This window comes from Castor canadensis, chromosome 8 (assembly GCF_047511655.1).
Source record: "Castor canadensis chromosome 8, mCasCan1.hap1v2, whole genome shotgun sequence".
Taxonomy (NCBI): Eukaryota; Metazoa; Chordata; class Mammalia; order Rodentia; family Castoridae; genus Castor; species Castor canadensis.
The window spans coordinates 14,775,527-14,787,888 of NC_133393.1; the positions used below are offsets into that span (position 1 = coordinate 14,775,527).

The window sequence follows — 12,362 nt, forward strand, 5'->3', positions numbered from 1 at the left end:
AAAAGGTTACAGGTTTCCTGAGCTTTTAATAAGGGTGAAACTATCTTTTAATGTACATTATTTTGCACAAGGTTAAATTGTAACATCCATATAAACAAGCAAACATAAACAGGCTATTTTTACTGCCAGGATACACTACAAAGAGAAAATGTTCTGGGTTGAACTGTATCTCCATGAGAACTCTTAGATATGGTGAAGTTTCAGCCCCTAGCACCTCTCAGTATGACCATATTTGGAAACAGGGTCATTGCAGATGTAAGAAGTTATAATGAAGTCATGCTGGAGTAAGGTAGGTTCCTAAGGTAGGTTCCTAATCCAATAGAATTGGTGTCCTTATAGGGAAAAAGAGCTTCAGAGAGCACACTATGTGAGGACACAAGACTTTAGCATTGCATCTACAAGCCAAGAGATGCTCAGGAATGCTGGCAAACTCTAGGAAGCTCAGAAGACGCAAGGAAAAGGGCTGGCAGAGTGGCTCAAGTGGTAGAGCGCCTACCTAACAAGCAGGAGGTCCTGAGTTCAAAGTCCAGCACCACAAAAAAAATTAATAAAATGTTAAAAGAGGCAAGGAAGGATCCCCTACAGGTGTCAGGGGAGCACAACCCTGCTGCACCTTGATTTGGACTTCTGGCTTCTAGAGCTGAGGCAATACATTCTGTTGCTCTTTTTTGGGGGGGAGGGGGAGGCAGTGCTGGGGATTAAACCCATGGCTTCTACCAGTTAGGCCATGCCCAACCCCATTTCTGTAGTTTAAAGTCACCTAGTTTGTAGCACTTTGCTGTGGCACTCCCAGGACAGTATGAGAGACTGTAAGTCCAGGGCAATGGAGGGCTGTGTTTATTAGACAGGCAGTCATGTGTTCCTTTTTTTTGAGACAAGGTCTTGATATGTAGCTCCGCTGATCTCAAACTTGTAATTCTACTACCTCAGTCTAGCAAATGCTGGGATTACAGGCATGCTCTGCCATGCCTGGCCTTCCTAAGTATATTTTAAGAAAATTGGGGGAGATATTTAAATTTTCTCCCCAATTTCAAAAATAACTCTTTGAGCTGGGGATATAGCTCAGTGGTAGAGTGCTTGCCTAGCATATGCAAGGCCTTGGGTTCAATCCCCAGCACTCAGGAAAAAAATGCAAAACTTTTTCTATTATGGAAAAACCAAGAAAACACACACAAAGTAGCTATGACTACCAACCATCTCACCAAGGATTACCATGAGGGAAAAAAAAAAGAATTATTATGAACATGTTGTAAAATATCTTTCCAGGTTTATTTCTGTGTAGCTAAGTACTTTTGTGTCTTGGTGGAACAGGCAATTTCTGGCTTCAATTTCTTTGTTAACTATATTTTTGTTGACAAGCTTGAGAACATAATTCTCACTTGTCAAACTGCTTCTCAACAGGGAAAGATACTTGTGAGTTCTGAACTACCCTTTAACTAAGAACCTTCTGGACTCCAGTCTGATGGTCAGTAGCAACAGGCTGTGCTTTACAGCAGTCACAGTCCCTAGGGTGGCCCCATCACTCACCGGAGTTTTGATATAAGTGTGGGGATCCGGGAACTCAGGAAAATGGCTGGGGATGTGTGGTGGGTGGGGTCGGTTCTGCCCTGCAGTGAGGGCCTTGGGGGTCACTGGTTGATTGGTCACTGGAGCTGCAACAGAATCACAACTGGTTACTTGTCCACCAAGGCCCTGGTTTCTACAGATTCTCCTTTTCTCACTGAAACACAATTTTATAAATGGCAGGCACTTCGTATTTCTGGCAATAAAAAGCCTTCGATGGCATAAGGGCCTAAAGAGGTCATCCTCACAATGTCCAGCCCTGATGGATGACCTTGACTGATGTTCCCATCTATAATAATCTACCCACAATCCTCCAAGGAGGGTGTCTGTGACCAAGGTCACTACATAAAAGAGCACACTAAAGAACTGAGGATGGCAGATGGGCTGCTAAATCTCTTTTTAGAGACTCCAGGGCCTGCATAGAGCATATACTCAGCATGCAGAAGGCCCTGTGTTCAATCCCCAACACACACACACACACACACAAATTGTTCAGAGACTCCACATAATAAAAAGATTGAGGGGGAAGTGAGGGCTTACCAATTACAAGAAGAGATTGAAAATGGCACCTTTCACTGCTACTCTAAGAAGGGAGTTCTTTAAGAGATGGCAATGTGAAAAAATGACTTTAAAAAAAATATCCAGTGAATTCTTTTCAAGTCCTACACACCCAAACTAGTTAGCCTTGCTCACCTTAAGGATGTTTTATCTAAGGCAGTCAAAGTTTTCAGGTGAAGGGCTACACAGTAAATATTTCAGATTTTGCAAGCCACACAGTATCTGCCACAACTAAATTCTGCCATCATAACAGAAAAGCAATCATAGATAATAAGTAAATATGGCTGTGTTCCAATGAAACTTTATTTACAAAATAAAAAAACTTTATTTACAGTGGGCCGCATTTGGCTCATAGGGTTTAGCAACCCTTGATCTAAAGAAGAACAAGAACTTTCATGTTCTTCAGGCAGTGCCATTTGTTCTTCAGGGCTTAAGCACAAAAACCACAGCAGTGTCTCAGAGCTGGTTTACTTTCCTAGTAACTGCACTGCTCATACTAATTCTCTCAGCCAGATAAAGATTAGACTATAGGAAGCCCCAAAGATTGGAAGGGAACCTGCAACAAGAAAATAGCTGCCAATCTGATCCTTGCCCAATTCAACCACTAATTCACTCTACCAGCATTAACTGAGCACTTTCTGAGTGCCTCAGTGCAATGTCACTTACGGGCAGTGATAACCATCCTCTGAGACCGTTTTGCATAAGCAGGGAGAGTGTCCACGTTAAAACCTAAGAAACAAGAAAGCAGAACACTGGACATTGAACATGGAAAGGGGAGTTATAGTGTGGAAAAAGAGCTTAACCTCCCAACTCAGCCACCACACTGCCCCTCAAAAAAAGCCCCACCAGAATCCCCCAACAGGGAATTAGGAGGTCTCTGAAATGGGCTCAGAGTCACCGTGTTCTGATAACTCCCTCCCAAAAGGGGTTCAGGAACACTCAGCAGACATGGCTAGTCCCTCAGGACCCTATCTTGGCTGCATGGAAGAACTAGAAATTAGAGGTATACTTACCCATCTCAACCAGTGTGACCACAATATCCGACAGTGTGGGCTGGGTCCTGGCTGTGTGCTCACAGTAAGACTTGGCACTTCTCCCAATTTCTGAAATGTCTACGAGGGGATCAAAGGCATAGGGTCTTACTCACAGTTCCTCAAGAGTTAAACACAGAATAACCATGGGAGCCAGCAATTCCATTCTATATGAATTGAAAGCAGAGACTCAGACAGATACTTGTACACTCATGTTTGCCACAGCATTATCTGCAAAAGGTGGAAACAAGGGTTCAGTGGCAGAAAGCTTGTTGAGCATGCACCAGGCCCTGGATTCAATCAGCAGCCCTTCCAATTTTGTTTTTGATTAAGTGGAAACAAACTACTGTCCACTGACAGATGTTTGTTTGTTTTTGCAGTACTAGGGTTTGAACTCAGGGCCTCGAACTTGCTAGACAGGCATTCTACCACATAAGCCACACCCCAGCCCTATCCACTGATAGAAGAGTAAACAAATTGTGGCATAGACATATACAATGGAGTATTACTCGGCCTTCAAAAGAAACGAAATTCTTCAAAAGGAAATCCACATGAGTGAACTCTGAAACATTAGGCTAAGTGAAATAAAGTAGACACAAAAAGACAAATATTTTAAAATGCCACTTATATGAGGTACCCAGAAAAAGCAAATTCATAGAGGCAGAAAGTAGATTAGCAATTTCTAGGGACTGGGGGGAAGACAAAATGGGGAGTTACTGTTTATGGGTACAAAGTTTCTACCTGGAACTATGAAAAGGTTCTGGGTGTGGGTAGTGTGCAATGCTTGCACACACTGTGACTGTACTTAACAGGCACTTTGAATTGTGCACTAAAATTGGTTAAGGTGAAAATGTTGTTATGTGTACCTCCCCCCGCCACGCGCGCGCGCGCGCACGCGCGCACACACACACACACACACCAAAAAGTCTTATTCTGTGGTGGGCAATTTTTGATTCTTCTGCCTACAGCTGAGCCTCTACTACTCAGTCCTCCAGGAAAAAGGACAGTATTTAAGATGAAGTTTATAAAGTGTGCATGAGGCCCAGAGTTCCAGCCCAACACAACAAAAGGCCTAAGTATAAAGATAGGACCCTTTCAGGTTGATGGGCAATAACTGGTCCAGGGTGACTTGGCCAGTTCTTTGGTGGATGTGCATTGCAGTTCAACATCTCCCTCTGTCCAAGCCTTTCTGCTTCTTCCTTTTGTAAGTGTTGATCCAGAGAACAGATGATTTACTTAGCTCACACTCTCAGAAGCTTCATTCATCAAAGCAGGGAGGGCATGGCAGAGAAGAGCAGTTCACATTATGGCAAGCAGGAAACTAAGAAAAGGTCTTGCTTGTTTTTCTTTCTCCCTCCCTCTCTCCTTCCTTTCTTTCTGAGACAGTCTCACCTAGGCTAGCCTCAATCAATCTGCCTTAGCCTCCCAAATGCTGTAATTACAGGTATGTACCACCATGCTCAGAAGACATTTTAGATTATTTTTGGCAGTATTGGGGTTTGAACTCAGGGCCTTGTACTTGCTAGGCAGGCAGTCTACCACTTGAGACACACCCTAAGCCCGCCAATATTTTCTTTTCAATGTGTTTTTTTCTCTTCTATAAAACTTAGTCACCTTCATATTTTGTATCACACGATATAGCATTTCCTTACGCAATGGGATATCATCTATTTCATGAGAATTAGTCTTGAAACTTCTATAGAAGCATAAGTCCTTTGAGAAAAAAGCAGAACTGCGGTAAGAGCACCAATGAAGTCAAGCGCTTACAACCTCCCCCGCATATACTTTTACATATACTTCTCTTACTCACATCCACCAGGAACAAATTATTATTCTATTTCACAACTGAGTGACTGGTCTAGGCCATTAAATGTCAGAGCAATGATTTATCATAACCCAGGGCTGTTGATTCTAAAGGCTGTAAATTACTTTCCTATGCTCATTTTTGTTGTTGTTGTCAATTCTCTCTAACATCACACACAGAGCAGTAACGGATGTCGGGGCTGACTCTAGGAAGGCCAAGTGTTTCCTGTACTCACAGCTCTGCAGCATCTCTGTCAGCGTTTCCACGGATGCCTTCTCAGCGCTCTCAAACCCCGCCTCCGTCAACAAGGAGCTCACAACCACTTGCAGGGTTCTCCTCCGTGCTAGATGGTAGTTATCGGCAGGGTTGGTAGACTGTTTACTTCCTGATCTCTGTCAACCAGAAGCCCGGAGAGGAAAAAAAGACTTTCAGCCACAGGACAAGGAGGAGATCACAGAGCTAACACATCACGAATGGCAAGCAAAACTTCTTTTGCTAGACTGCATAAGGAAGTTTTTCATCACTGCATAATGTTTAGACTTACAGATATCAGCCAACTGGAAATAACTGAGCACCCAGGATTGCCTAAATAGACATTTCTGCAGACCTAAAACGCTCCAACAGGATAAATGGCTGTTTTCTCACTTTCTACTTTAGCAGATTCTCAGAATGCATAGCTGAAGAAACAAGCATAATGGGATTGAACTAATACATTTACTTTTCAGGAAAAAAAAGGCTCTCTCGTTCCTCCCATCTCCACACCATTCACTAATAACGAAAATTAAAACTAACAACACACGATGCCTAGAGCAAAAGACAAACACCACGGAAATATAGAGAAGCTAAATATTTTGAAACGGGAATCCCTCCCAACTTTGGACGACCAATAAGAGGGTAAAAAAGGCCTATTCGGACCAATGAGAAGGTGTTCCGGGTTCCCACCCCAACAAGGAACGAACCAATCAGGTCACAGGTCCACCAACTTAGAGGAGGCCGCCGCCAAGTCCCTGGGGGGGGTGGGGGGAGCGTATGGTTTGAAGGACCTTCTTCCACTCGGAGCTTATGGTGGGTATAGATTTCTGGGTATGAGCTCATTGCCCAGGCTAAAGGAAAGTTAAAGAATGCCCAAACTTGGTTTTGGCCCCGCGCCTCACGCCCTTACCGTTCCGGAGCCGCTGGCCCCAGCCGTCGTGTCGGCCATCTTGCTCTGTCGTAGTGCGCGTGAGCGCGGGGCAGGGTGGGACTTGTAGTCGCGGGGCGGAGAGGCGGCGAGGGGTGGGGCGACGCGTTTTGGACCGGGTTTCCGAAGCCCAGCGGGGTTGGTGGTGGGACGTAGGCTGACCCGCTTCACGTGATCTTTTGTGTGCTAAGTTTTGTTGAAGTTTTCGGTGCAGTTGGGAATGGGCTAGGAAAGTGCAATGTCGGTTTCACTGAATTAAAAGAAACCTAGTTTGACGCGAAATCCTTTCTCATAAAGAGCGCACTCCTGGAAGGACCCTGGAGGTCGTCTACATTCGCAGAGGTTTGGAAACTTGTCTGATTATTTCTCACACCTGGCTGAGCCAGCTCAGTCACAGTGACCTCAGTCTCTGAGAGAGGGGCTTGATACTGTTAACAAGTTCCCGGGTGATTCCTCTGAGCGGGTAATTTGGGGAAACCCTGGAGCATCCAACCTCTTGATTTTGTGCGGATGGCCCCGCATCGATGGCCTACTTGGCCACCTGGTCGGGTCTCCCAGTGCATTTTTCTTCAATCCGCCAGTGTCTGCAAGGTGAGCGTGAGGCTTGTCTATTGCGTCTGCCGGGCTGCCTGCGGTTTTGTCACTTGCCCATCAGCCCATTTGAACTAGGGACTCCACGGGGACCGCGAAGAGGTGGGGGTGGGGTGTGCCTGGCAGGACGCAATCGCGGGGTTTGAATCCTTAACACTTGCCAGCTGTAGGACTTTGGACACATTGCCTGTTCTCACCGTGCCTCGGTTTTCCCTCGTGGTAATGGGAAATGAGATAGCCCAGTCTGTTATGGTGCCTGACGTGTTGTAGTTTAAATCACGCCTGGTGTTGTTTACTTCCTAGTAGCGCGTGCAAGAGTAGCAGCAGCCCTCGTGCGCACACCTGAGTCCCCGCAGGTCCCCACCAGCTCACCTGGGGGACCTGGGGCGGGGTCTGCAGGCGGCGGGTGGGGTGGGGTGGGGTGACTCCCAAGGAGCCGCTCGGCCACGCCAAGGGGTGTCCGGGACCAGACCTGGGCTGAGCCCAGCAGCCAGCCCCTTTGTCTCCCCCGCCCCTTCTTCCCCACTTCCTGCCCAGCTTTCAGCTCCGGTCCGCGGCGCGGCGCCGACTTTGTAAACACGTCGCGCCTGCGGGGGTGGACACTGCTCTGTTTGGGAGCCTGGGGAGGGATGCATTTGGCTCCCCACGGCTGGTGGTCGCGACCACCCGCGCTACCCCAAGACCGAAGCCCAGGCGGCAGACAGAGCGTCTGCGGCCACGATCCGTGCTCCGGGGACTCGCCTGCCAAGAGGTAGGCTTGGGGGCTGGAGAAGCCAGGCTGGACGGGCTGTCGGCGCCCCCGCCCCCTTTGTCTTCAGTTTAGTCAAAGCCCAGGCTGGAGACCTGGAGTTGGGGGTCAGAAGTGGGTGGGTTAAGCGGGTCGCCGCGTCCTCATCACCTCACCGCTGGCCCCCCAAGCTCAAGTTTACTTTCTCCCCGAGTGTGCTTTTCCACCTGGAGTTAAAGGACGGAGAAGTCACCCAAAGCCTGGGGCTCTCTAAGCGTGTACACATCAGCACAGCCTACCCCCAAAAGCTGACGTGGAAGCCGGAGGGGTCTTCACTTGTTATCTCAGCCATAAGATGGGAGGCAAGGAGCCGAGCTGACCAGCGTGGGGTTCAGCTGCCAGCCAGGGCCCAGGAGAGAGGCCAGAGAACAGGGCTCGGCGTTGTCCCTCTGCAGAGTCTGCTGGTACACAAGTGATGGTCTTCACCTCCTGTGTCTCTTAAGTGTGGACAAGGGAAGTAAATGAAGAAGTTGAGTGCTGTTACTAAGTATTCTTTTGCGTTGATTGAGCGTTAACTAAGTGCTTGGTTGGCGCTGTGTGGGATGCTGAGAGTACAGGTAGCGGGTCACAACCAGACAGACAGAGATAAGGTGCTAAGGGCTCTGGCTGGAGAGGCTTCAGAGAGAAAGAGACATCTGGGCTGGGTTCTGGAGGATCCATAGTTCACCAGGCAGAGAAGTTGGTGGGAAGTCTCTGGGAGCACTTACTCCTCTCAGCTGGACTGAACACCAACTGTTAGCTGGACACTGGAATCTGTGGGTGACCCAGAAACAATTGCTGTTCTCTTTCACCTACTGACTAGAGGTGGGAATGAGCAGGATGAATTCTGGGAAAGATGTGTTGTTGTTGCACTGGTTCCCAACATCCCAGGAGTTCCCACTTGAGTGCAGCTGGGAAGGTCCACTTGGGAGTAATGTGACAGTCTACACCATCGTGGATGCCCACTTCCCATCCAGGACTCTGGGACTGTTTTCTCTACTCATCACCTCAGATGGGTTTGGGACCAGAGGTGAGTGGAGAAGTGGCTCTGCCATTGGGTCCCAAAGGTTCTTCTGTAGTTTTCTCTCTGGCTCCTTTGGAGACATGATTAGTGACAGTGTATGAACTCATTTAACACTGTTCGCCCTGGTCATACTCTTATCTGTAGATGTTGGGAACATAATGGCATGAACAAGTCAGAGCTTCTTCCCCCCGTGACTTGAAGTTGAAAGCATCTCTGATTATCCCAGCAGTCTCACAGTCTGTGCTCAGTACTTGAACATGACCCTCCGTGGTCTCAAGCCTTCTCCTTCCTGTTCTCTTCCATAAAGGCTTGGAAGGCTGACTGATGGTTATATAGCACTGCTAAGTGATTTATATGTAGCATCTCCCTTAATCCTCCTGATAGCGCTGTGAAATACCAGTCGGATCACCTCCATTTTATAGGCGAGGATATTTCCTAAAGAGAGAGCAAGACGTACTGGCAGAGCTGAGATCTAAACCCAGCTCACTTGACTTAGGAGGCCCTGTTTATTCTTGTGGTGGTGGTGGTGGTAGTGTGCCAGGCTGCAGAGTGTGGACTTTAGTCTAAGAATAAGGGGAGACTATTGAGTTTCAGCAAAATAGTAACATGGTTAGTCGTGCTTCTCAAGAAGGTGGCTCCAACAGCAGTGTAGGCGGGTGAGGTGGCAGGAGAGACTGGCACTCTGGAGACAAGGTAGGAAGCACGTGGTAAGAAATGCAACAGTAGCCAGGCACCTGTGGCTTACACCTGTGATCCTAGCTACTCAGGAGGCAGAGATCAGGAGGCTGACAGTTCAAAGCCAGCCTCGGTAAGACCCTATCTGGAAAATACCCAACACAAAAAAGGGGCTGGTGGAGTGGCTCAAGAGGTAGAGCGCCTGTCTAGCAAGCACGAGGCCCTGAGTTCAAACCCCAGTACCACCAAAAAACCCAAAAATACTAAAGAGAGTTCATGGGCCTCATGATACTGTGTCTTGGATGTTGCAGATGGAGTTAGGGGAGCTTGGGCGCTGGGCGCTGTATTGTTTACAGAGACCCCAGCAGGCTTTCTCAGGATTGTAGGGACTGCACAGAGCTGGTACCTTTTCCTGAGCCTGAGGGTCATGTGTGCGTGTGTGTGTGTTCAGAACAAACCAAGGTTAGATGTGAGAAATACCTTCTCATCGTGGATGGGAAGGGCTTGGATCTGGGGGTGTGGGAAATTAAGACACCCATTTTGTTGTGCAGATGGGCTAAAGGTGTGCCTTAAGTGGTAGAGTACCTGGTTTGCAAGCGGGCAGCCCTGAGTTCAAACATCAGCACCACTAAAAAAAAAAAAATAATAATAAAAATGTTTAAACCCCACAAGATTAGCAGAGACCTCACATTCTAGATTGCAAGAGGAACATCCCAGCTTGGTTGCTGAGTAAACAAGCTAGTCTAGGAGTGGGAACAAGTTGAAGGTGGTCACCACCTGCTTTGTCCAAAGCTGCCCTGCCCTGGGGCCTGCAGGCAGGCTAGGACAATGCCTGTGATGTGAGCCAGCCTTAGGACAGTTCCCCTGAACTCCAGCAATTTTTCTACCTCCTTTCTGAAACTCTCAGTTGCTCTCAGAGGCCCTCTGCACAGGTTTGGGGAGGCCCCAGGCAGGTCCCTCTGCCTACCTGTCTTTGAGAGAGAGGTGTGTTGTTGATGCTGGAGATTGAGGGGGAAAGAAAGAACAGTGCACCAGGTACATAGCAGGTTAGCAGGATGTGAAAGTTCAGAACTATACAGACAGCCATCAGGCTGCCCCTCTGCTCTCACCCCACACCTTCTTCCCTGCTTCTAGGTTGGGGTACTGTGGAACTTTTGGCATGCCCCCTGTCCCCTTCCTTGGCTGTGAAGAACAGGTTGTACTCTACAGAAACCACAAGAGGAAGTTCAGAGAGGGTTAGGGGTGGGGGAAGTTCTGGGGCTGCAGCCAAGTTTCCCTCTCCCTGCAGAGTGGTAGATTTGTTTATCTTGCACACAAAGACATTTAAATTTTAAATCCTCTGAGTTTCAAAGAGCTGGCATTGCCAGAGCCAGTACTGCTGTGGCCAAGTGCCCCCTGCCAGTTGTGGGACTGATTTTCCCAATTGGGAAAAGGGAATCCCAGAAAGGTTCCGGTTCCTTTTCTGTCTCTCTCTCTCTCTCTCTCTCTCTCTCTCTCTCTCTCTCTCTGTCTCTTCACCTTTCTCTTCCCCAAAGTACTCCCTTTAAACTCAGAGAAATGTGGCTATAATGGCCACTTAGGAGTTGACCAGTGCTGCCAGGAACTGTCTTAAGTGTTTCATCCTCCGTAACCTCATTTGGTACTCACCATAACTCCAGGTAGTAAATACTTCTATCTCCAGTTTACCAGATGAAGAAACTGAAGTTCAGAAAGGCTAAGAAACTTGCCCAAGATCACACAGCTAGAAAGTGATGGCATTCAAAATTGAACATGGATCTATCTGAATTCAAAGTCTGATCTTTACTTCTAAATTAACTCCCAATAATGGAGGCTGAGAGCTGAAGATGTTCTTAAAGCAGTGCTGCAGTGTAGGAAGAGATTCCTTGGAAGTGAATATATTGGAGGGAGGGAGGGAGGTAGGGGGGGAGAGAGAGAGAGAGAGAGAGAGAGAGAGAGAGAGAGAGAGAGAGAGACACCAAAATCCCAAGTGAAAAAAAAAAAAAAGAAATAGATGCAGTGAGTGAAAGGTTGAGGTCAGGCTCTGGAGGGCTCAAGGAAAAGAGCAGATGTTGTCTTCAAATATTTGAGAGGTTGCTCCAAGAGACCCTGAGGAAGGGAGTGGGGAGACTGGTGGGAGCAGATTTCTAAAAAGCATTAGAACTTTCTAACGAATAACTGCCTAATCCCTGTCTGAAGAAAGGAGTCCCAACTAGAGCATGTTCTAAGAGGGGCCTCTGCCAGCTAGAAGAACTCAGAGCACCTTCTGGAAACTTCTGCTGTAACCTTTTACCTACTGTCCTCTTGGTCCCTCAGTGCCCTTCAGTCCCTGGCCCACGATGGTCCCTGTCTGTCCACCAGGTGGAGTTGTTGCCCAAGATGTCAGCTCCAGAGCCCTGGACTGGGTGAAGAACACCAGCTGGTCTTTCCACCCTGTTCCTAGCTGTTTACACACCAGGGCCCAGCAGCGCCTCCATAAAATGTGTTCTTAGCACTTGGGCCAGTGTGTGCAGGCCTCCGCTTCTTTCCTTGGGACATGGCCCTCCCATTCCTCTTTCCCCTCCTGACCTTCCTTTGCCCTTGTGACAGAAGGCAAGGGCAGTGTCCTTGTGGGCACCACAGGGCACCTAATGTGGAGTGGCATTTCCTACCTTCAAAGGGCACAGCACCTGTGCCGTCGCCTGTAAGGGACCTCAGAAGTCCCACCTCTCTGACCAGTTCTCCCTCCCTGGGCCTCTTGAGATTAGAGAGCAGAGGCTCCTGGATGTCTAGAAATGTGTATGTGAGAGTATGTGTGTGTGGGGGTGTGTGTGTTGGTGAATGTGTGTGTGTGTGTGTGTGAGTGTGGTGTGTGTGTGGTGTTTGTGTGTGTGTGTGTGTGTGGTGTGAGTGTGGTGTGTGTGATGTGTGTGTGTGTGTGTGTGTGTGTGTGGTGTTTGTGTGTGTGTGTGTGTGGTGTGAGTGTGGTGTGTGTGTGTGTGTGTGTGTGATGTGTGTGAGTGTGGTGTGTGTGATGTGTGTGAGTGTGATGTGTGTGTGTGTGTGTGTGTGTGTGTGTGTGTGTGTGTTTGCTGGTTCCTCCTTTGTTGACCCAGATCTCATTGCTGCCCTTCAGACTCTTAGGAAGAGATCGCAGAGCCAGTGGGCTACAGGGCCACAGCAGACAGAACCTA

At 48.1% G+C, this 12,362-nt stretch overlaps 2 protein-coding genes across 8 annotated transcripts in view; one reads left to right on the top strand and one right to left on the bottom strand.

The window, feature by feature from the left end:
• Taf8 (TATA-box binding protein associated factor 8) overlaps positions 1–6,223 on the bottom strand; it is a 29,047-nt gene extending 22,824 nt beyond the window's left edge. For 4 of the 5 annotated variants that reach the window (XR_012450645.1, XM_074082209.1, XM_020157266.2 and 1 more), the window contains exons 1-5: positions 6,119–6,223; positions 5,192–5,348; positions 3,135–3,233; positions 2,788–2,850; positions 1,528–1,652 (exon numbers count right to left, since the gene is read on the bottom strand). Coding sequence is in view for 4 of the 5 variants with exons in the window: in XM_074082209.1 (XP_073938310.1) it covers positions 1,528–1,652; positions 2,788–2,850; positions 3,135–3,233; positions 5,192–5,348; positions 6,119–6,157 (483 nt within the window). In the remaining variant the exon portion in view is untranslated. Of the gene's footprint in view, positions 1–1,527; positions 1,653–2,787; positions 2,851–3,134; positions 3,234–5,191; positions 5,349–5,500; positions 5,930–6,118 lie in introns of those variants that run through there. The other variant, XM_020157268.2, reaches the window with a different exon arrangement.
• A 99-nt stretch (positions 6,224–6,322) lies between these two features.
• The window catches only part of Ccnd3 (cyclin D3), an 81,921-nt gene continuing 75,881 nt past the window's right edge, over positions 6,323–12,362 (top strand). Inside the window, exon 1 of one of the 3 annotated variants that reach the window (XM_020157271.2) lies at positions 6,323–6,478. Coding sequence is in view for 1 of the 3 variants with exons in the window: in XM_074082211.1 (XP_073938312.1) it covers positions 6,647–6,727 (81 nt within the window). In the remaining 2 variants the exon portion in view is untranslated. Of the gene's footprint in view, positions 6,479–6,582; positions 6,728–7,254; positions 7,479–12,362 lie in introns of those variants that run through there. The other 2 variants (XM_074082211.1, XM_020157272.2) reach the window with 2 other exon arrangements.